The following is a 22,629-nucleotide window of genomic DNA, read 5'->3' on the forward strand; positions in this document are numbered from 1 at the left end:
CCCGCAGCCTCGGTGCATCTGCGCCCCACAGCTGTGAGAGCCACCACTTTGTGGTGAAGGTGTGAAGGGACGCTTTGCCCTCCCTCGTGTGTCTAATATTTCCCCAGGCCTCCACCAAAAACCCCAGCAAGCAGAACTGCCTCAGCATGTCTGCGTGTGTTATTTTGCATCGAATACATGAGAAGTGCTCCTGGCGTCACAGCTAAGCTCTGAAGATTAGCATCAGGGACAGAATGGACCAGAGCTCACTAAGAGCCAGACTGATTAAGCTCCCTGCACACAGTCACTGTTACTTTCCTCTCGGGCACAGCTGAAAATCAGGGAATTTATTGGGAAGAAATTGATAATAATCTTAATTTGAAAATGTCTGTCAAAGAGGTTTCCCTCTTTCCATCGGCAGAGAAAAAAGCTGGAAGAAGAAGAAGAAGTGAGATGAGTTCTAAAAAAAAGGAAGAGAACAAAAATGAGAAGCAGCCAGCTGACAGGAAGAACAGCTTTTCAAAGTGAAGATGATCCTGATTCAGGCTGAAACTAAGACACCGCAGTCGGCTTTGAGCCGAGATAAACAGTGGATCACTGCACCTGAACATGCAGACCAATCTGCTTTGAGGGGGAAGCTGAGATCTGAGACGAGGCTCAAAATATGAAAAAAAGTACAAATGTCTTTTAAGAATTGAAAATATGAACCATTTGCTTCAATTTCTTTTTTCTAACTGTGCCAGAAGAAAACGCTAAAATATTGGGAGGGGAAAATGACATTTTTATTCACATGACCTGGGTACAATGTCATTTAGAATTCACAAGGAGAAAGTGCTTATATGTATATAGAAGTATTATTACATGTCCATCTTCAATTTATTAAAAAAAATCATTTGTTTTTTTAAGTATTGCCCTTTAGCAGTAGGATGGAAATATTCTTGTCTTTAATCTAGATTTGCAGATATTCAGTGCTAATACGAAGTAAAAAAAAAAAGAAGAAAAAATCCAGAACTTCAGTGGTTTTGTGCTGCAGCTCAAAGCAGGTTCCAAACTGCAACAGCAGTTTATAAAGCTTACTATGGGCTGCTACCTCTGTGCCCTTAGGCAGTACTAAACTCTGTGCAGTAGCCAGATCTCCCTGATCCACTTGAGGAGTTTTCTGCTGGAGATCAGGGAACAAAATACATGTATAACTGTAGACCAAAGCAGAAAAAAAAACTCCAAAAGATTTTCTCCTGAATAACATCCATAATGGCTTTTTTCTTTTCTCTTCTTTTTTTTTTTTTTTTTTTACAAATAAAAGTCCCATTCATTGTAATGACAGTGAATGCAGCATGTCTGACTCTAATTTTCTGTAAGAAAAAGAACACGGCCTGGTCTGATTTGTATTTGACATTGATATGGGGAGGCCAGTAAGCCATTACATCAAAACTATTTTTATTAACGGTTCACTGGATGTAATCAGCAGCACTAAGCTTTTATTGTGAAGGACACGGCAGGAAACGTAGAGAAGCTAGTCAGGTGACACATTTTTAACCAATCAATGAAGTCTCCTGCAACAGATTTTTTTGGATTGAAATTTAGCAAAACCTTCATCTATTGTAAAGAAATTCAATCTAATAAACAGTAAAAAAAAATGTTGCCACATTGATGGCAACAGAAAATCTTTTTTCCACCTTAGAACTAAAATCCATCCTGTAGTAGCGTTGTTCTTAAAGCAAATCTGACATTTGTTTTAAAATAAAAATTTTGTTATAGCTTTGGAGATAAACACGTCATTTTTAATCTGCGTGGATCTCGTTCATTTTATATACAAGGAATCACATTTGATTTTTGTGAGAGAAAATGTGTTCTCATAAATAAACAAATGTAAATGTAATACACCAAAAGTTTACTCTGTTGCACATTTTGTGCAAAAGCCAAAAATTACAGCTAAATTATCCACAATATTAAAGTCATTTATATTAATTTAGAGTACTTTTGAATAATTTTCACAAAAGAAAAGAATTACTTTTTGTGTTTATTTCCTATTCTACTTTTTCTTTCACTATGTCGAGTTCATGTCTGTTCTGTTTGTGTACTGTTGTTCTGGTCAGATTAACAGGTGTGTTTTGGTTGGCTAAGTCTACCAACTGTGTTTAGATGTATTTCAAGCAGGAGCTGGACATTTTTGCAGGATTAGTAGATTGTCCCTGTCTGGCCTAAAGCCACCTTTCTTCTCTGAAACAAGCTCTGGGTGCTGTTCGTTCTCCTAAATGGAAAGTAATGGAGGACTCCAAATAACATCTAGGAGTAACAGAAGATTCATTCATTCACTCAAAATTTTATAACAAATGAATAAATCCTCTGTGCATGAGAATGCTTAAGATACATATTATCTACCAAATGCATTTTTCCTTGTGTGTAAATGATGTGCAAAGTGAGTATTTTGGAGACACTGAAAAATACACCTCGTCATCTCAACTCCATCATTTTGTCTTCCGAATGCTGAGAGTTGAGTGAAAGTGCTCTCGCTCGGCGATGGAACAGGCTGTCCACATTTTTACTGCAATCGCTGACGATTTGCAAACAAAAATCACAGCACTTACAAAGGTTACAGACAAGTTTGCTTTGAACACTCTCAGTATTCAAGTGTTGTTCATCAACTGCTCCTTTTATTTATTTTGGACAAACATACATGCAACATGTGGTGCTCTAAGGCAACTGTAGGTGGAGTCAAAGCATAAAGAATCCACAAGTAAAAACCTTTTTTTTTTTTTACCTCCTACCACCAAGAATCCTTGTCGGGACTAAAATTACAGAGTTTAGCAAAAAAAAATGAAACCAACGGGATTGCTATTCCTGAGCTGACATGGAGCTGACTGCTGCAAATTAAACCATAAGATTGGACGGAGATGCAGCAGCATCCCTAGTCGACACACGAAGGGAGGAAGGAAGGTCAAGCCTGAAGAGTCTGTGTCCTCTTTGTCTGCATAGACAGAGCCATCTCTGCATGTTACTGTTGTTCGAGGTGTCAACAGTCAAAGACACAAATGCATTTAACTAACAAAAGATGCGACGCAAAAACAACGCTATGGAAAGATGAAGACACAAAGATGTTTTTCTTTTTTTCTGAAATCTAAATGATTGTGGTGCGGCTACAGCTGATGAAACAACCCTCTAGATTTTCCTCATGGCTTTGTTTATCACACAGATTCTCCAGTGACAGAGCACGGACATTTCTCTCTTTTAATTCCCCCATTACTGTTTAAATAGTCTACAACACTTCCCTGATGTCACCGCTTCCCACTTTGACGGCGCTCCTCTCAGCCTCTGCTCATAATCATTTACTTGTCGCCCCACTATTTGCTGCTGTCAGAATTAAATTGTACACAATGGCTGCCATCACGTCTCTCTCTTTCTGGCTGCTGCTGACCCCAAATCAACATTCCTGCTCCTTCTCAAATGTTTGTCGCAATTGTTGGGCAAATTGTTTGTTTTAAAAATGCAAAATAAACAGCCTGGCGGAGAAGATAGAGGCTTTGATTAGCTTCCACTGTCCCTTCTTGTTGCTTTAAAGGAGCAAAAGAGCGTCCACTTTTGTGCACACGTACATGCAGGTAGTATTCATTCTCTGCGGTGGCCATCTGTGCATTTACGTGGAATTGAGTGCACTTCAAATAACTTCAAGCAGCAGTAAACGACCGCCTGACTTTATGTCTGTGAGCCCACGGCACAAACTACACAAAGATCTGAGCAATAATTAAAACACATTTACTCCTGCAGGCTTCGAGCGCTTTGCCTGATTGGGAAAGACACTCTTCCTTAAAGCTGGGAGGTTGTGTGCTCAGTCAGGGGAAGGCATTATTGACAGCTATTGAAGGATCTACAGTTGTTAAGGTGGAAAAAGCAGGATGTCTAAATGAAGCCGACAAGCTGATCAATGCTGTTTAAGATGGAAAGAAACTACAGACTTGTTTTTGCTGCAGAAAAATTTGTCTGTTTGTTGTAAACAGGATGTGCACTGTCACTATGCTTTCCTTGGCTCTTAACAAGACTTTAATAGACTCTACTTAATGTCTGGAGAGGGGATTGTTGAATTTTAGAGGGATGACAGTGACCAGGGGGCAAATGCGGCAAACAAGAAAACATGAACCACCTTAACTATTAGCTTATTTAAGCTTTGTTCAGACTCTGTTAGTTTAATGGTTAGTTTGCCAAACGAAAGCAAAAGTGGCAAACCATGTTAGGAGGAAAGAAGTTTACATTTTAATTGTTATGTAAAAGGGTTCCACTTGTAAATGTTTTTAGATGATCTCAAACCTATTTTTTTACTTTAAAAATAAAAAAAATTCTTTTGGAGTGTTTTAAAAATTGATGCTACAGAAGGGAGTTAAATAATAGATTAAAAAACTAAAGAGGTGCAAAGAGGGGTGTTTATGTCAAAGTTAATTTTTCAGCCTAAAGTTGAATTTTTTTGGGGGAAGCAGGGGACTCAAAGGATCTATGGTGGGAAGCAGAGCAGGAGAAGTTGAAGAGAGCAGCAGCCACACAGAACATGGACAGAGCGTTTACCTGGCCCTGTGCTCTGTGGGTACGCCAAGTAGCCGCCTCTTCCACGGGCCCCCCTACCTGAGCCACGCGCTGCTGCTACCGCCGCTGCCGCCACCGGTCCATATGCTGTCGCAGGGAAGCCTGCAGGCACATACACACACATACACACACGCATCACTTCCTGCACATGGATGAGTACGTCCCAAAGCTACAGGAGAATGCTGAGAGCGGCGCTGAGCTGCAGGATAAAACTATAACTGTCAGAGCCAGGGGCTCGTGTCAGAGCGACATCTATCAGCAGACATCTACAGAGCCCACTGTGACATTCAAAACCCCGGTGAATGTGTTAAACATGAGAGGTTTTACATGGATCACCTGTTCTGCTGGGGTTCTGGCACTCCTCGTTGCTCAAGTTAGGAATCACAACTGTAAAATTACAACTGAAACCATAAATATATTCTTTTCTGCGTCACAGATTAGAAGTGCAATAATCAGAATTCCACAGAGGGGGACCAGCTGGCTCAAGTGAAGGAGCGTACTATGGAGAGAATTTACCGTAGGTCTGCCATTCTGTACCGTGCATGCTTTAGCTAAAAGACTGCAGCCGCATCTGAGATGCCTAGACATGTGCAGAAGTACCTGTACCTCTAGGGACAGCGCCCCCCCCCCCCCCCCCCCCTCCCAAAAGCTCCCAATTATAGAAAATTTAAAGTGAATCTAAATAATCCACTAACATGCAACTCACAGTTTTTTGTTGGGCTACTCAGGTAGAGAATATAGAGCATAAAAAATACATTTCCCACACTCAGATGGCAGCATCTGTTTTATGATCTGACACTCAGGAGAGAGTTCCATCTGCAAGCTTATTTAAATAAAAGTCTTTTCCCCTATACAGATGTTTATAACAGTCCAACACTTGCAGGCTGTAAGATTTAAAGTCCCACTCCGATCATCTTTTAACTTTTTTTAGCCAAAACCTGCATCGTTTTCTAGGACATAGTTTCTGCAGAATGGAAATAGTTGATCAGAAATTCACCTCTGAGTTGTATTGATGTAATCCCGTAATTTTCTTTACACATCCTCCATCATGAGAAAAATACCACAAGAACATGTTAAAAACACCAAAAACACCATTTCAATTGGAATGGATCTTTAAAGTATGCACACGGATTCAACCGTAATTTAATCTAAAATGTCCTTTTCTGAAGAACTAATGAAGCGGAAAAGTGTGAAAAAGACAAATCCAGTTTTTAAGGGTCTAATAATTACCACAAATATCAGCCCAAAAATCAGACTGTAATTAAGCCAAAGCAGTATCTGAGAATCGTAATTACATTGTTGGCCTTAATGAACACAGCAGCTTGAGGTGGCTGAGAGACGCTAGTCCATGCCCAGGGCCTGTGCTCCTCTCTCAGCGCAGGAATGACATGTCATTAACAGAGGTGATGAGATTCCTCACTCTCAGCTCAACACTGTCAATGCCTAATCAGCTTCCTAAAATTATCTCCACAGGAAATGCTTTACTCACTCGCTAAATAAAAAAAAGAGCACTGGCAAAGTTCTCAATTGGGGAAAATATATTTGCGAAAATGTGCATTTTCTTTGTAGCTAAATGTGGTTTTTTTTCTATGTTGTGGTCAGCCTGTGGTTTAACCATTACAAAAAGGCACAGGACACCTCTGAGGATTATTTTTTGAATGCTGTGGAGGTGAGAGGAGCACCAGCAGGTGACCTATTTTCCAGGCCAGCCTTGTTCTGCGATTGCAGAGAGAAAAGAAGCTGACACAAAAGAGCGATGAGACGGAGGGGAGAAGGAGGACGTGAAAGGGCAGGGTCAGATGAGCCGCAGTCACAGAGAAAAACACATAGCTTTTCATCAGCTGGCTGAGAGGGAGGTAATTCACAACTCTACGGACACAATATGACCATGAATGTGCGTGTGGGGTGTGAGGAGCCGTCATGCTGTGACTGGCAGGCAGGTGAAGAAGAGAAAGAAATGCCCCCCCCAACTGCCTAACAGCTCAGGAGAGAAGGTGAGACTAGATGACAAGAACGCACAAAAGTCAACAAAAATCAACTGTGTTTGTGTCGTTTACTCTTGCATCCGCATGTGGAACAAATTGGAAGACATTTTGGCTTATATAGAAACTTGTTTAGGTCCTGTGCTAACGTTTTCCATGCACCCTTGCCTTTCTGCCGCACAGTCTCCAAGGTTGTGCCCGACCTTCATCTATTTTCCTAAGTGCTGAATCTCTCTTCCCTCACTGCCATTGTAATGACACCCCCAGCAGACCTACTGGCTTGGAAGTTAGTTGCGGGCAAAGTTGTGGTGAGAGATTAACTTTGCAGGATTAGGTGGGTTAATTAATAGATGGCTTCTGCACATTGTTTTGTGCTCACGCTGTAAGAAGCCACCCAAGAGAAGCGCTGCAGCATTAAATCAATTTCATGGCCCTTTTATTACTGAGGAGATAAAGCCAATATTTAGCTTTCAATTCTTCACAATTACTGGGCCCCTGCTTTGCCATGAGTGGCTGCGCTTGGCTGGGGACAAGGACACATCTGTTTATGAGCTTTGGAGGCCCGGGGGCCTTGCTGTCTGGACTCTGGGGAACTGTCCTCAGCTTTTCCTGCCCAAGCTCGCAGCACAAAAATTCATCCTTTCTCAGGAGTGTACACAAGAGCGAAAGAAAGATTGTTAGTGTCGAAAATATCACAGCCGATGTGTCTCCGTAGAAATTACACAGATTATTCTCTTTTGCCAAGAGAACATGATTGAATGCAGTCATCAGCAGGGGTTTGTCTTTGTTTCTAATGCAGAGTTCCTCTTTGTGTAACTGCGAAAAAAATAACGAGATCAGTATCAGGCAAATGCAGCTTCAGTCTAACAGCATACCCATGCTTTTGTCGTTTATTAAATGAGAATAGAAACAAACAGGAAAATGCTCACTAAACACCCCTTTATGGCTTCCACTGGGCTTTAGACAATAACCTGCAGACAGGTGCAGCTAATTATCAGCCCTTGATGATCTGATCATCAGCAGGTGTGCAGACGATCACAAAAAGAGGAGTTTTGTCAGTTTTCTGCTCTGGAGCTTCCTGGTGTGTGTTTACACAAAGCCAACATGTTAAAACCACAGGAAAGAGATTTTTTTTGTAAGGAGCATTTGGTTTAACGCATAAATCTTAAACAAAACAAGAGTAAAAACTGTTTCTAAATATTGCTATATTAGCGTTTAAAAATGTGAGCCATGATTCGACAGCGTTCAGGACATTGATGATCCTTGTTGAGGTAAAAACCCAAAATCCAACAACTACTATTTTAGCCTCTGATCCTCACAAAGCACGATAAAAATTTAAGTCAATATGGACAGTCCGATTAAGACTGAACAACCGCAGCCAGTTCTGAAAATACATCCAGAAGAAAGTCCAATGGACAAAAGATGGGAACAACTTGAAGTTGTATGGCCTAAAAGATTAAAGCTTAAAGTCCAGAACCATGTTTTTTTTTCTGGATAAATTGGAGAGGGAATAAGTTACCAAATTTGTTCAGTATAAGGTTATAGTGTCAGTGACACATGTTTACATTTTTCTTAGCAGAGGTGGGGTGATGGTTGAGGCTTGTTTTCCACACCAAGTTAAAGGAAGAACAAATGTGTGGTTATCAGTTAAACAACTAAGGGGTTAATTAAAAATGTCTTGAAATTGTTCCTGTGTCTGTATCATAAACTGCGGTTACATGTGCAAAATATCTTGATCGGATCAATAGTCGGATTAGAATTCAACCGTGTACATGGGCCTAGAAAAACTTTTTCAGATTAATAGAACAAACGTTTACATGCGCAGCACTTTCGGTCGAAATAAATCATTTGCACATACATGCGCAGTTCTGTTTAAAATACCGGACGAGGAAATGAGTCCCCCCTGTAAACAAGCCGAGCTGCCACATGCATATATGTAGCAGTTAGTTAATATACAAGGTGATCTTCTAAACGTGCTTTTATTATTGTTATGGTTATTATGAAGCGCCTGTTCACTCATTTTATTTTTAATCTGTGTGGTTGGTGCTTTTTTTGTGGCAAAACGGAGCCGGAAGAAGGGTTAGGTGAAGGCTAACACGCGCTAACAACATTTAGCCTTGGATGAACATAAAAATCGATGCGGGAAATGCTTCAATCTGCATCTTGGCTGCACGTAAATATGTGGGGATAACATCAGCCTTTATTTTGTCGGGACATGACTGGAGACACAAATGTGTTTTTTTTTCGGCTTTGAAAAGCTCACACACCGCCCCAAAGCCACGGGATGAGCTGGAGGCCCGAGCTCTGATGGGAAAGAGGAGACATGTATGGAGTTTTATTTCTGCCAACATGTTGCACACAAAACTTTCTAAGTTGAACACAAAACTTTCTAAGATTTTTGCTCAAAAAAAATTTTTTTTTGCTTAAAAAACGTTTTTTTGCTTTCAAAAACTTTTTTTTGCTTTCAAAAACTTTTTTTTGCTTTCAAAAACTTTTTTTGCGTTTGCAAAACACATTTTTCGCGTGCGTTGTCTCAAATCAAAAACTTAGAAAGTTTTGTGTTCAACTTAAAAAGTTGTGTGTGCAACGTGGTGGCAGAAATATTACTCCATAGACATGGTTCTCCTGACTTCGGCTGCTCGTTCACATAAAGCTGCGGGCGGATGGCAGTCCGAAGCCTCCCACATGTAACAAAGCATCCTCCCCTCCCCTCAAACACAAAGCTATAAGTCTGCCTGCTCTGCTAAGAGACACGGTTCGCTTCGTCCACCGGCAGCCGCGCCCGGACCTCGCAGGGTCGGGACGTCAGGGGGCAAGAAGTGCTCCTCCCCGGCGCCCCCCTCGCGAGGAGTGTCAGAGAAGATAGGAAGGGAGAGGCAGGGAGCCCGCGGGGCGAGGGCGGAGCGCAGAGGCGTCCGCGGAGCAGCCGGTCAGTCCTGTTTGCACTCCAAAGCTTTCTCTGGAGCGAAACACCTTCTATGCATGACGTTAAACCAGAGCAGTAGTGACACACGATCGGAATGAACTGTTTACATGCTCCAAGATCGGATCAACAATCGGCATTACCCACCTATTTCAATCGGAAAGAAATTTTGATCTGAACGAGTCGGATCGGGGCAGACTATTCCGAACGGCGTGTTTACATGACGCATTTTTCTTCCGATCAGGCATTCATTCCGATTACTTTTGTCCATGTAAACGCAGCTATTGACTGTTTAAGAGGACTGGACCAGGTGAGTATAAAGTCATCCATAGTAAATGATTTACCTGCTTGGCACACCTCTGATTTCAGATTCCAGAGTGTAGCTGTGACTTTAATTTACGCAGACAAGGACCATGCAAACTGATCTTGCTACACTAATGCTTATAAATGAAGAGCAGCTCCAAAAGAAACCCAAAAACTAATAGCAAAACTATGAAAAAAAGTTTTTAGTTATTTATCTAAGGTTGCAGTTTAGTAAAACATGCTAGAGCAAACCAATTAAGTTTCTTGGAGCTGAAAAAGCATGTTATAGATAGCTATAGATTAATTATATATAGATTTAAAATGGAGGTGTGATTGCAAAACTTTGATCTAACTTAGAGTGGCACATCACACCACAGAATCCTCTATTTTCCTGAAAGCACCATATATTAGTCCTTTATGCCTTTGAAAGTGGTATTTTCTCGAGGTGCATTTGGTTTCTTGTTCCATCTGGGCCTGTATTTTCTGAGTCTCTGTGAACTTGGCTGTACCGGAGTAGGAGGAGAGGAACAGTAGGGGCAGTGTCAGTGGTGATCAAACGGCACTGTGCAATTTTTGTGTCAAGGCTTCCTGGGATTTTTGCCTATGCTAGACTAGGTCAAACGCTTTGTTTTCCCCATTACAAAGCTGTCAAAGCACTTTAAGAGCCAAGTGATATTCAGCTAAGTAGCAAAAACGAGGCAGTGTGCTGGTCAAATTAATTCCCACTGCACCATAATGACTTCTATGCTTTCTAATATTACCATGCTTCCCGTTTACTCTACAGCTCTCCAACATGCTTTTGACAGTGAAATAACCAAACGCCAGTGGACAGACACACATTCTCTATGATTTTGCAAACTTGTGCAAATAAACCCTTAAAAGTCAGGACGTCCCTGTACCTCTCTCCCAGACATCGCTCTGCAGAGCTTTTCTGGCATTTTGCCGTTTTAGCCACAGAGTCACTCACTGATTCTATTACTCAGAAAACGTCAACTTGAAAAGTTGTTGCATTATGCATCAATAAGGTTCTATTTATGCCCTACTAGTCTGACAACAGCTTGACTGATGTTAATGTAATCTGTACTGTTCTTTGGCCCCAAACTGCCAGCAGCGGCTCCCCTGTCACTGACAAAGGAGCTCCATCAGTCACGGAGCACTCCCCTCATTTCTGCTATAAGAAGACTGTCAACTGTCTAATCTACAGGAGGAGTCCAGGAAAGGAGTATGAATATTTAAGTGAAACAGAAAATTAAAATGATCCAAAAGAGAATACAACACTAAGACAGTATCGCCTTAAATTTCTTTTTTAAAACTAAATGTATCTTGACACTTCAAAAAAAAGTTTACAATAAAAAAAAGGAAAGGAAATTCCCTCCAAACATTTTACTTTAAATTAGAGTGCAGTTAATTACATTTCAAGCAGAGCTTCTTGGGGAGCAGATTGGTGCTGGAAAGGGATGGCGCAAAAGCCCTTCAGCCTGCAGCGACCGCCGATTTTGGGAGCAAGATAGAAGGAGTGAGACAGATGGATGCGAAAAGGAGGGATGAGTGAGACAGATGAACAGAGAGCTACAACAGAGTAGAAAAGACAGATGACAGAGGGTAGGAAAGAAATAAGATACAGAGACAAAGTGGCTGGGACGGTTGTGTTAAGGTCATTTTAGGGGAATACCATAGATTGAATCAGAAAAACACAGAATGTGAAGAAACAAGGAGCTGTGTTAACATCCAAACACTTCTTCAATTGACCAATTTTGTTAAACACATTTAAAACATTGGATAAACATATGGAGAAATGCCAATTTAGGAAATAAGAGCTGCAAATTGCATTGTTTAAAAGAAGATTGTACATCTGGTTAAGCCTTATGATTTTAACTTATATTATTCCAAGACTACAGTAGTTAAGAGAAAACTAGAAGGTGGCTCTGCTTCCTTTTGAAAAAGATATCTTGTTCTGTTTTGAATTATGGAAGCTATACAACAAAATACTGCTGTTTTCTCAGAAAAAAAACAAGTTTTTTAGTCCTTTTAAACTTAATGGGTTTTCATTCATTCACATACTTCAGGATGAAACATTCCTCACTTTTCCTTCATTCTCCTAAAGATTTACAGCACTGAGTAACTTTAATAATACCTTAAAATGTCATTTTTGACATAAAATAATGTAAAAAAAAAAAGAATCACACTTATAAAACAAATATATTAGATAATTAGGTCAGATACTGTGGGTCAAAAAACAACTATTTAAAATCATCCAATTCTTTGTGAAAACACATGCAACAATGATAAGAAAGAAATAGAAATAGAAAATAGAAAGAAATAGAAAATATCTCCTCTTTTTTCTGCTTTCAGGAAACTCTGGGGTTTCTGCCCTGTTGGAACGTTGTGACTCAAGCACAGATTTATTTCCAAATTCCTCAAAAGTCAAACGCTCGGCTCTGAAGTGCTCTGCCTACAGGTCTGCCGATCAGCTCGTCCTGGAGGTTTTGTGGAGAGGAAGAACCAGCTTTTTGTTTTTGAGGCTCAAAGCTTTACCACCAAAGTCTGACAAGCATCCTCAATGTCCATTTTCAAAAAAAATCCCATTGCATTTTTTGTATTGTATGTTTTATATCATTGTATCTTTTATGTATTTTAATGATTTTATCCATCTCATTTTTTTAGAAGATGCCTAGGTTTTTGTGTGTTGTTGTTTACAAATAAAGTTGTCCAGACCTACAGTGATGTTGGTCAGTATTGTTGCTGAACCACTTTACAACAGCTTTTTGTTGGGGGGGTGTCCCTGTTTCTTGATTCAACCTGGCCAGTGATCAGAGATGACATTACAACTGACTATTTTAGATATCTGATTTGAGAACATTATCTTTCCTTCAGCACATATTTAAATGAATATTTCATTAAGTTCTTTTAAAAAACAAAAAGGAATGTAAAGAAATAGGATTGAAATAGATATAATACAAAGAGCTGCACATTCTGCGAGACACTAAGCGGAACGAGCCAGCGGAAATATGTCTGCTGTCAAAGTAAAGCACTACTGTCGTCTCACAGGATGAAGGGGGGGAGACTCTGTCAGCAACAGAAAACTGACTCCACTTCACATTCTGCTTCATCAATAACCTTTGATAAGAAACAGCTAAAAACACGGAGACAAATAAACTAAAAAAAGGAAGAAAATATTTATCAAAGTTACAAAAGAGACAGCCGGCTAGCAAGACATCTTTTCATCTCCAGACTGACAACTGTCCTTTTGTTGTCATCCTTCAGCACTACTTTGTTGTTGAAAGCATCTTTGGGCTGTTGTTATCAAAGGCATAAATCACAGAGCTGAAGAGAGCCAGGTGGCTTTCATATGAACTGCTGCACACACGCTCATCTCTCACCTCTCCTCTGATCAGCGCAGACCTACAGTGTACACTAAGATTTCCCCTCACATGAAACGCAGAGGCGGCTGTCTGGATCGGAGCCAGAGAGAGACAAAGAGCATTTACATGCGCACCCATAATTCAATTATAACCAGACTAATGCAATATGCATATTATTGCAACTCTCATGTAAACACCTTAACCAGGTTATCTTACTCACATTAAGGGCTCTAATCAGAATAAGCATAACTCGATTAACAGAGCTGAGTCACTTGTCAATCATTCAAATTAATCTTCCTGCGTGTATGTCTTGTGCTTTTCGGTGTTTGGATTCTGTGCACGAGCTTTGCAGGAGGCAAAGAGCAGGAGGTCCGCGGATCTCGTATGTTCCGAACAACAGAGGAGATGAGAAATGCAGAAAAAGGAGCACTTGATGCACATGCTCCTAGAAGTCGCTCCTCCGAGTCATTCCTTCTCCTGCTGCACGAGCCTGCAGTGTGGCACATCATTTACTAAATCGCTACTTTTAAAGTGCTCAACAATCTGCTTTTGAAAAACAGGCTGCCAGCGAGCATAACAGCTCTTTACATGAACTACTGCACCACATAGATTATTGCTGTTGGGAACAGCTGACTGCATGTATTTATAACACCATTTATCTGGATGATCTTACGAAAAGTGATTAGCTCAGATATTGTTTGAAAAAAAAAAAGATGGATTGATGCTTGTGAAGTGTAAACAATTTCTGTTAGTAGTCAATTCTAAATAGTACATTTTAAACATTGAAATGAATTTAAGTGAATGTATTTTTGAATGTAAGGGACCAGTTTCCAGTGCAGGTCAGGGGTCTGCAACTGAGCCTCCTCTATAGTGGCTCCCTGGCTAAAAAAAAACTAAAATAAGAGCAATTTTTTAAAGTAAGGGTGACTAAGTTGGGATTGATTTAATTTAGTTAAGTTTATATTTTTATAGCTGATGTGCAACTAGAAGTAAGATAACATATATACAGGTTTTAACATCCCCCTTGACATCAAGAGGCTGTGCTCGCTCTGTGCTTTCTCCAGAATGCACAGATGTCAAATACTAAGCTAAACTTTGGTAAAAAGTCAAATTTTTTCTTATTGCTCTGTTTATTTTATGAGTGTAAAACACTTTTTATCTTATGCTAGTAGAGTTGTTAAAATATATTTTTATATTTGTATATTCGTTGTATACTTTTTCTAGGGAACCAGTAACAAAAAAAGTCATGTTTATGTTCAGGTTTACAGCTGTAGTGAGTAGGAAAAAGGTTAACGGCTCACCTAAGCAGGCCTAAGGAGGTACAACAAGAGAAAATGCTATTTCTGTCTTAGGTTGCTTAACACCTTTCATAGGAGTAAATTAGCTGCACAGGGATGATCCTGTTTAGCACACGTCATCTTTTATTTTAAAAGGAAGTCATAAAAGCTTCTGTCAAAAGGAAAACCAATTTCACGTTTTGAGAAAATGCCATTTTCTCTTTATATTTCTATTTTTTTCCATGTCAAAAAAGAAATATATTTTTTTTCTTATTAAAGGTTGCAGAGCCCTGGTAGGCTCATAACAGTGGCAACTTTTGTGTGTAGTTGGAAGAGCTTGCAGAGTTTGTGGCATCAGAATTGTTCACTAAGAGCCATTTGGTCCCTGTACACAGACAGGGCTTGGTTTGCATTGCTGACAGTAAACAAGGCAGGATTTCTAAATTTCCCTAAGCGAGTTCATAAGTTTTGTAGACATAACATCAAAGAGCAGCCAGGAAATGGGAGAGTATCCAGCTTGGTTAGCAGAGGAACTGTGCCTTTTTTTCAAGTCTCTGTTTTTTTGCTGATGATGTAGCCCTGTTTGCACAGATCTTCAATTGGCAGTCAAGAAGTTTACAGGGAGATCGTGTGTGGTTGACAGGATCAGAATCAGCGCCATCCAATGTGAGATAGTGGGTCACAAAAGAGTGTACAGCACATTTCCAGCTGGAAATGTGTTACCATCACAAGTTTGAAAATTGACCGTCTTGACCTCTGAGTAATGAGCAAATAGTAAATGGTGCGTTATTCTAAACCGCTTTTCCCTGTTTTTCAAGGCTCAAGTGCTTTAGAAATCCCATCCCTTTACGCGTTCACAAACATATTCACTCACCATGTAAGAGGTTAACCGGGCCACAGGGAATGTGGGGTTCAGTACCCAAAGACTCTTCTGGACACATGAGTGGAAACTGAACCAGCAAGCAGATGTGGACCGGTCTAACACTGCACCATGGCTGCTGTGTCAATAAAATTTTAGCAAAGGGAACCTGGACTCACCCTTTTAAAAAGAGTGATAAACTCAGGTATTCAGGCAGATGACTCTGATTGACAGAATCAAAGCCGTGGGGAGAGTCCTTTTTTAAAAACTGGAATGTATTACACAATATTCCTAAAAACAACAACAAAAACCTCCAACAAAGCTTGAATTTAAGTACAATTTCTGAACTGAAATTTCAGAAATTCTGGTCATTCTCTTAATTTGGCTATCCAGAATGAGCAGAATCCACAAACCAATGCAGTGGCATACATCTTATACCTAATTTAAATAATGTATGCAAAAATACCTCTTGTCGGAGAGGTGTGTCTACTAAAGCCCCAAGATGGACATCATATAAATGCGATTCGATTGGGGGTAATTGAGGTAATTCAAAAGAAATTCAGAGGTGAGATGTGGTTGAACCTCAGCCTCAGCCTGCTTGATCTAGCAGTGATTTGTTTAAGGATACTCAAACAGGGTGGATTCTTGCTGCCAAGGGGGCTCAAGCCAAAGCCCTTTAGCTGAAGAGCGATCTTCGTATTTACTATGTAGTCTGTCAAAAGTGGCGTTATGGATCAAAGGCTGCTTTACCAGTATCCACATCTTGAAATTTCTGCTTAAATGCCTTCAGCCCTTACAAAAAAAAAAAATCCAGAGTTAGGCATAATAGAAAGCTGCGCACCTTATGTGAGTGATGTTATGACGCTGTGTTTTGAGCCCAGTGAAGAAAGGCTCAGTGTCTTTTACTTTAGTTCTCAGTGGCAACAGCGCTGTTCCTTTGTAGCTGAAGTGTGTGGCAGCATAGCATCAAAGAGGACAAACTGGCTCTTTATTGAAGTGCTGCCGCACTTTCGACCTCTTCTTTGTACTCCTTCTTGTGCACTCCAGAAAAAAGGAAACTGCTCATAGTCTGCAGAACTGATATAAAAGCATTCTGCGTTCACACAGGACTTTATATAACCCTAACACTAATGCAGTAGTTAGAGAGAAGAACCAAGAGTGAAACAATAAGGAGTAAGGGGGAAAAAGGAAATCTGCAAGCACAGATAAGGTAGAAAACATTCAAATCCATTCAACTGAGGAAATTCTAACAGTGCTTTGAAAACGGGACTAGATCTTGGTTAAAACTGTAATGTCAAGGCAGTTTATGATTGTGATGAAAAGAGAGACAGACAGGGGGGGGGGGCACACAGATGTCTGACCTTGCAGTGGTGTTTATGTAATGGTCTGCTTCAGTGCATTTAACTGCAGTGCTGCCTTCCAACCTGGGACCCAGGGAAGGAGCATGCAGCTCTGCGGTCAAATCTCCTCTGACATCAATTCTTGACACTCAGACAGTATGAAATGGTCCTGTGAGCTCTAATTGAATCAACTACTACGGTCATGCCTGTGCAGCCCCTATGGAGCCAATCATATTAATTAAACTGGACTAATTAAGCCTCTTTTCATTAGAGTCCAAGTAAACAGCCTTAATTTTTTATGCATTTTAATGCCCGCCTTCTGGTTCTGGGGGGTGTCGAGGACGAGACACATGGACATTAAAGGGGGTGGTAGTAATTTCGGACCTTCTCAAAGGTAATTGGGTACATTAAGTGGCATTTTAGTGTTCAAACTAAATATGTCTTAGCACATTTTTACAATAATAAGAGGCTCAATCCAACTTGTCCCTTATAGCCCTAGTCCAATATTTTATGTGATCAAGTGAGGAATAGAAGCATTATTTCACTGTTAGATGAAAAGGAAGGGGTCAGGGTTCAGCCCTTTCAAATAAAATCAGACAAACCAATACAAAGTTGTGCAAGTGCGTTACACAACACAAACCCAAAACAACTGGAATTTCTAAATGATGAAAAAAAACAACGTTTTTTTCTTCATTTATGTCTGATCTTTCCACAAAACCTGTTGAAAGTAAAAATTTTAGATAAATTGCTTTAACTGATCCACTTTTCAGCCCTTTTAAGAGTTGATTGTGAGTTTTGGAAAAAAAGACAGCTGGAATAAAATGCCTCCAAACAGTGACGTGACGAGCACAGACTCACGCGAGGATCTGGTGGAGAAGAAGGTTTCTGCTGTGCACAGCAAGATGGCACTGGAGGCATTTTAGACCTAAGGACAAGGCCTCGTGGCAGCAGAGGCATTTCTAGACTGGAGCCTGTTTGGGTTATTTCGGAGTCCTAAATGTTCATGCAACATAGTTTTGAGTAAAATATTTTTTAGTAAAAACATAGGTATAATAGAAGTAGGACTATACGTATTAATTCACTTCTACCACTTTCAGGCAAATCTTTTTGCATTATTTGAATGTGTACTTTACGAACATAAATAAGTCTATTTATGATTAAGAGTATTTATAATTGTATCATTTACATGCATATCAATGTATTTTTTATTGCTTGAAATAAAACAATTCCAATTCGAATAAGACCCCACTATTTGACGGTTTATATACCCTTTAAATCAACTGCTTTACTTTTTTTGCTTCAATTATTCTCTGTTTTTGTGGAAAGATAGAATAAAAACTAAAATTTACACCATCATAAGTATTAAAAAAGAAAAAAAAAACTCCTATGATTTTTCTGCTTTGAGTCAATATGGATATCTCATTCTGGAAGTTGTTAAATACTCACTAAATGCATTACATACCTAAAAATGAAGTGGAGTGATATACGGTGGCCCTGAGGTCCAAATCACATCAACAAATCACTCAATGCAATAACAAAATGAAAATCACAGCAACACAGAAAAGCAAAACAAATAATAAAAAACATTTTATTTTAGAAATCAAAACAAAATTCCAGAAATCAAAAGGCAAGTAAAAAAATGAAACAAAATGACCTTTTGGAAAAAGAAAGTTATTTTTCAGAAATCAAAAGATATTTTAAATATAAAACAAAGGAAAGAAACTGGGAAAGGTAGGTATTGGCTGACTGAATGATGCAGTTTGATTCTTGGCATTTCAGTGTTTTCAATGTTCGCATGCTAACAAAAATTTTATGATTAGTACGGAGCATATCCAGTATCACTTCATGCTGAGTTGAAATGATCATCATCATTCAGTCAGCAATGTCCTATAGTACCTACCATTCCAGGTTTCTTCTTTAGTTTCATGGTTCAACATTTCATTTTGATTTCTGGAAATTATTGTTGTTTTCTGAAACTTTTGATTTTTATTTTGGTATTAGGAGTTGTGTTTTTAATTCTAGAATTTTACTCAGATTTCAAAAATGTAATGTTTTTTCGCTTTATGTTGTGCTTTTTTCACTGACGTGATCCTTAAAATGTATTTGGAATTTTGTTATGTTTTGCTTTTTTCACTGTCAGTGTGCTTCTTAAACTGTTTTTGCATCGAGTGATTTGTTGGTGTGATTTGCACTAAAAAGTAAAGTAACTAAAGCAATGTCTCATTTTGTAAATTTTTTTTTTTTTTAATAAATGTTCTGATATTGGAGAAAAAAAAATAAAGTTGTGTTCAGTTGAGTCCTACATACTTCATCCTGTTTTATCCAGCTCCGTGCACCGTAGTTACACAATGTTACACCGCTCTAGATACAAAGGGCAAGTGGGGTAAAATGTATTATGACCCAAAAATAGCATGAACATACACCATATTTGTAGCATCATCATTGGAGCAGCAAACCATGTTCCCACATTGAGGTGAGACATTGCATGGAAGAAAAGGGCTGTCTGCCATGATCATGAGTATGTGTTTGTATACATATGTCAGTCCGCTAGGAAGAGAGTGCGGAGCTGAGCGACTGGAGAGCATTTAGTAGAGTCAGCGGGAGGGAAGGATGGAGGGATAGTGGGAGAGAAGGGGGGGCAGCTTTGTGGAGTTCACTGAAGTAACTATCTGACTGGGCTCTGAGCTCTCAAACAGTGGGAGGCATCAAAACAACAAGCGGATAGAGCATGGTCCTAATGCACAAACTGTAGTATCCTTTCTGCTGTTAGAAGTCCACATCTGCTCCGCTGCTCGTCTCCACATCGCCCAAAGGTAGCCGCATTCAAGGCGGCATAGCTCAGGTTTCATTTCTGGACAGGCGGCTCAGCAGCTGAGACATAATGAGCTTTAGTGTTGCCACTCTGCTGCTTACAGGAGCTCATCTTCCCCTTCACAGGTACCTGGGCAGAGGGTCTCCATGGCCACAGTAAGTCTGCTTCAGTGTGTGAGGATGCCGTCTGTTGTCCTAGGATGAGTTAAAACCCGGCTAAACGGTGTGAGCTTCCACTTCCTCCTCAGTGCAGTTGGTGCAAAAAAAAAAAAAGGCAGCACTTTCAGCAAACATAAATGTTGGAGCCAAAGAGGACGCACGTGGATGTGCATGTGACCGGCAATCTGTCTACATCATCTCCCTCCTTAAAGTTAAACGACACCACAAAAAGAGGGCCGAAAAAGGACAGATCAGGAGCTCCTGCACTTGTTTAATCCTCTTCCTCTACATAAACATAAAACAGAGAGAAGCTAATGCAGAACGCAGCTGATCCAGAAGCAGCAGTGTAGATTTATAACAGCACACAGGAGGAGACAGGGCATGACACCGTTCACTGACGTCACAGCTTAGCACTCCATGTTCACCACAGGGAATGGAGTCATGGCAGAAAGATGTGTGACATGAGGGTTGTGTAAGTCTGTCAGCAGCATTGTCGAAGAAAGAGGACAGGAGAGAAAAGCCTTCGATTCTTTACTCTCCTCTGCCCTCACGCAGTCTTTCAGGGTGTCAGGTTTAGCCAGTGCACATATGCAAGAACAAGCTGCATCCTGCGCCGTTAAATTAAGTGAATGAGATCACAATGCATATTGTCAGGCTCTATTTTAAGGCTCGCGACTCGTGGAGTGGTCTGGCCACACAGGCCCATCAGGCTTACTATCAGCAATAGCAATTAAAGACAATCTGTGAGTCAGTGTGGCATCGGGAGGGCCATCTGCTTCCAGCCCTGTTGCACTCACTCCGGCCTGTGGGACCACTTGCTGGGGTCACAGCTCACCCGGCTTGCAGAGAAATGATCACGAAATCTAGGGGAACAATCTGCTCTGCAACTCGAGATGAACAGAATCGCGTTCTACTGACAGAATGTAGAGCGTGCCGGTCTCTCATGAGTGCCGTAAAGAGACAAACGGTGGGACCTGTCATATGGAGGACAATGTTGCGTGCACTCATGACACAGGTAAGCTTCGTATCAGCCCAGTGATTCTTTCCACCTGCTATCTGACTGTAGCCAAGATGTGTAATGAATGGAAAAATGGAGGACATCTAAAAACTTGCAGGGCTTTAGATCTGCCGATAATCACCAGGCATGTTGCCCCAACTCACATTACCTTCTACACAGAAAGTAATTAACTACAGACAACAGGATGGGGTTTTTGATTAACACAGCCATTTTTTGCTATTTTACTACTGGGACTTTCCTAAAAATTGACTTTAACACTGAATAACACCCACTACTTCAATGCTTTGGAAAACTTCTATCCTCTAAGAGAAAGAGGAACAGTTTGAGGTGGGGCAAAAAAAAGAGCTTAAAGAAAAGAGTTCAACACTTAAGCTCCAAAATTCACCAAAATTCCACTGATCCTCAGGATACTGGGGATGCAACTGTATCACCAAAGAACCACCTTACCTCCTCGCTCTGAGACTTCCAAATAAGCTTCAAAGGTTTACAGTTCCAGACGAACATATCGTCCATCTCAATATATTTCTATCTCCTAGCAGCAGACAGTGGCTAAACTCTGGGAGGCTAGCTTGTATTTCAGGCCAATGCCCGAGTCTGACCTCTGGAGCATTTATTATGTGCTTGGTTGGCTCTGCTCTGCTTTATAGGGTCATTCACCTCTCAGAAGTAGTCACTATTATCTCAATTGCACAGGTCAGCATATCTGCGTCCCTGTGTGGCACCTGCTGAGAGGCCAGCTGCTACTTGTAGCTTTGTATTCTTCCCCTGCAGGGAACGTAAGGTCAGGGGGTTAAAAGGCTGTCTTATCACTATTATTTAAAGACACATAGAGCAAATGTGTGTCTCAATGGTCAAACATGCACCTTCTTTCCTGTCTTGGTCAAAAAACGTACACATTATATGGCTCAGAATTTTGACTTAAAAAAAATTGAAAATATGTATTTTGGCCGAAATATCAGAAAAGGCTAAACGCACGTCAGTCTGCAAATACTTGCTACTTTAAAAAAATGGACAGTCACTGCCAACCAAAGCACTGTTAGTTTTCCCATATCCTGTAGCAACAGCTGCAGTGGAATCCAGGACCGTCAACTGGTCTGAGACATGTTTCCTTCCGTGCAAAAAGAGACATCAAGGCCAGGCTTTCTTAAGGCTTTTCAAATGCCATTTTCTGTGAGGTGGGGTAGAGGCAACGTGTCTTTCTGTCTCAGGCTGCTCGCCGGTTGATGGGAATGGTAAACACAGAGGCTACTGTGGTGGTCTACCGGTCGTCCTATCTGCTAGAGAATGAGGTCTGACAAAGAGAAATGGCAGCAGGACAAGGCAAACAGACAGAAAGCCAATATATCAACTAGAGCAAACCAACTTCAAACATGGCACAGACAGGAACTACTCAACTGGGTGAAAGTGGGACACAAAATGCTACATTTTCTTGGAAAGTTTTGCTCCTAAGTCTAAAGACACTTGGTATTCGAGAATTTTCCGCACTGCAGCCTTTTCTGCTCTTTATCCTCTTCAATTATCTGTACCTGCATTCTTTAAATACCTTATAATGTGACCTATGGGACCCAATTGCTGTTTGTGTGTCAAGACATCTGAAACAGACTTATTGTTTTGTCTTTCACTCACTCAGTCTGTGCTTGTCTCCCCGGTGGGACCCCACTAACATTTTCATCCCTGGTTTTTCAGCGTAGCATAATAACCTCCTAGTAGGAGCCCTAATGGAGCCATAATGGTCATTTATGCCAAGGGAGGCTCAGAGGGCACGGATGTTGAAGCAACGAGCCGCACAGGAAGACCGGAAAGTGGAGAGAGGCTCCTGGTGAAGTCTTTTCCCCCCGCCTGTCTTTTCCTCCCCACGCACAGCTCCTGAATTTCAATCTTTGTATGAATACAGCATTTCTGTGTGCGCACATTCAGCTGTGCCCTCGTGTGCAGACTGAAAAGAACTGATACAAGACTGGTTAACAATAGAAAGTACAATATAAGTATATGAGGGGTGTATCCCTGCTTTTCATCTCCACTTCTACAGTTTATTCACATGCAT

At 40.5% G+C, this 22,629-nt stretch overlaps 1 protein-coding gene across 8 annotated transcripts in view; it reads right to left on the bottom strand.

The window, feature by feature from the left end:
- msi2 (musashi RNA binding protein 2) overlaps positions 1-22,629 on the bottom strand; it is a 313,108-nt gene that overhangs the window by 20,848 nt on the left and 269,631 nt on the right. For 4 of the 8 annotated variants that reach the window (XM_023962329.1, XM_023962328.1, XM_023962327.1 and 1 more), the window contains exon 11: positions 4,534-4,653. The exons of 2 other annotated variants lie outside the window; for them this stretch is intronic. In XM_023962329.1, the coding sequence (XP_023818097.1) occupies positions 4,534-4,653 (120 nt within the window). The remainder of the gene's footprint in view (positions 1-4,533; positions 4,654-22,629) is intronic. 2 more of the 8 variants (XM_023962330.1, XM_023962333.1) reach the window with 1 other exon arrangement.

Source organism: Oryzias latipes, chromosome 14 (genome assembly GCF_002234675.1).
Source record: "Oryzias latipes chromosome 14, ASM223467v1".
Classification (NCBI taxonomy): domain Eukaryota; kingdom Metazoa; phylum Chordata; class Actinopteri; order Beloniformes; family Adrianichthyidae; genus Oryzias; species Oryzias latipes.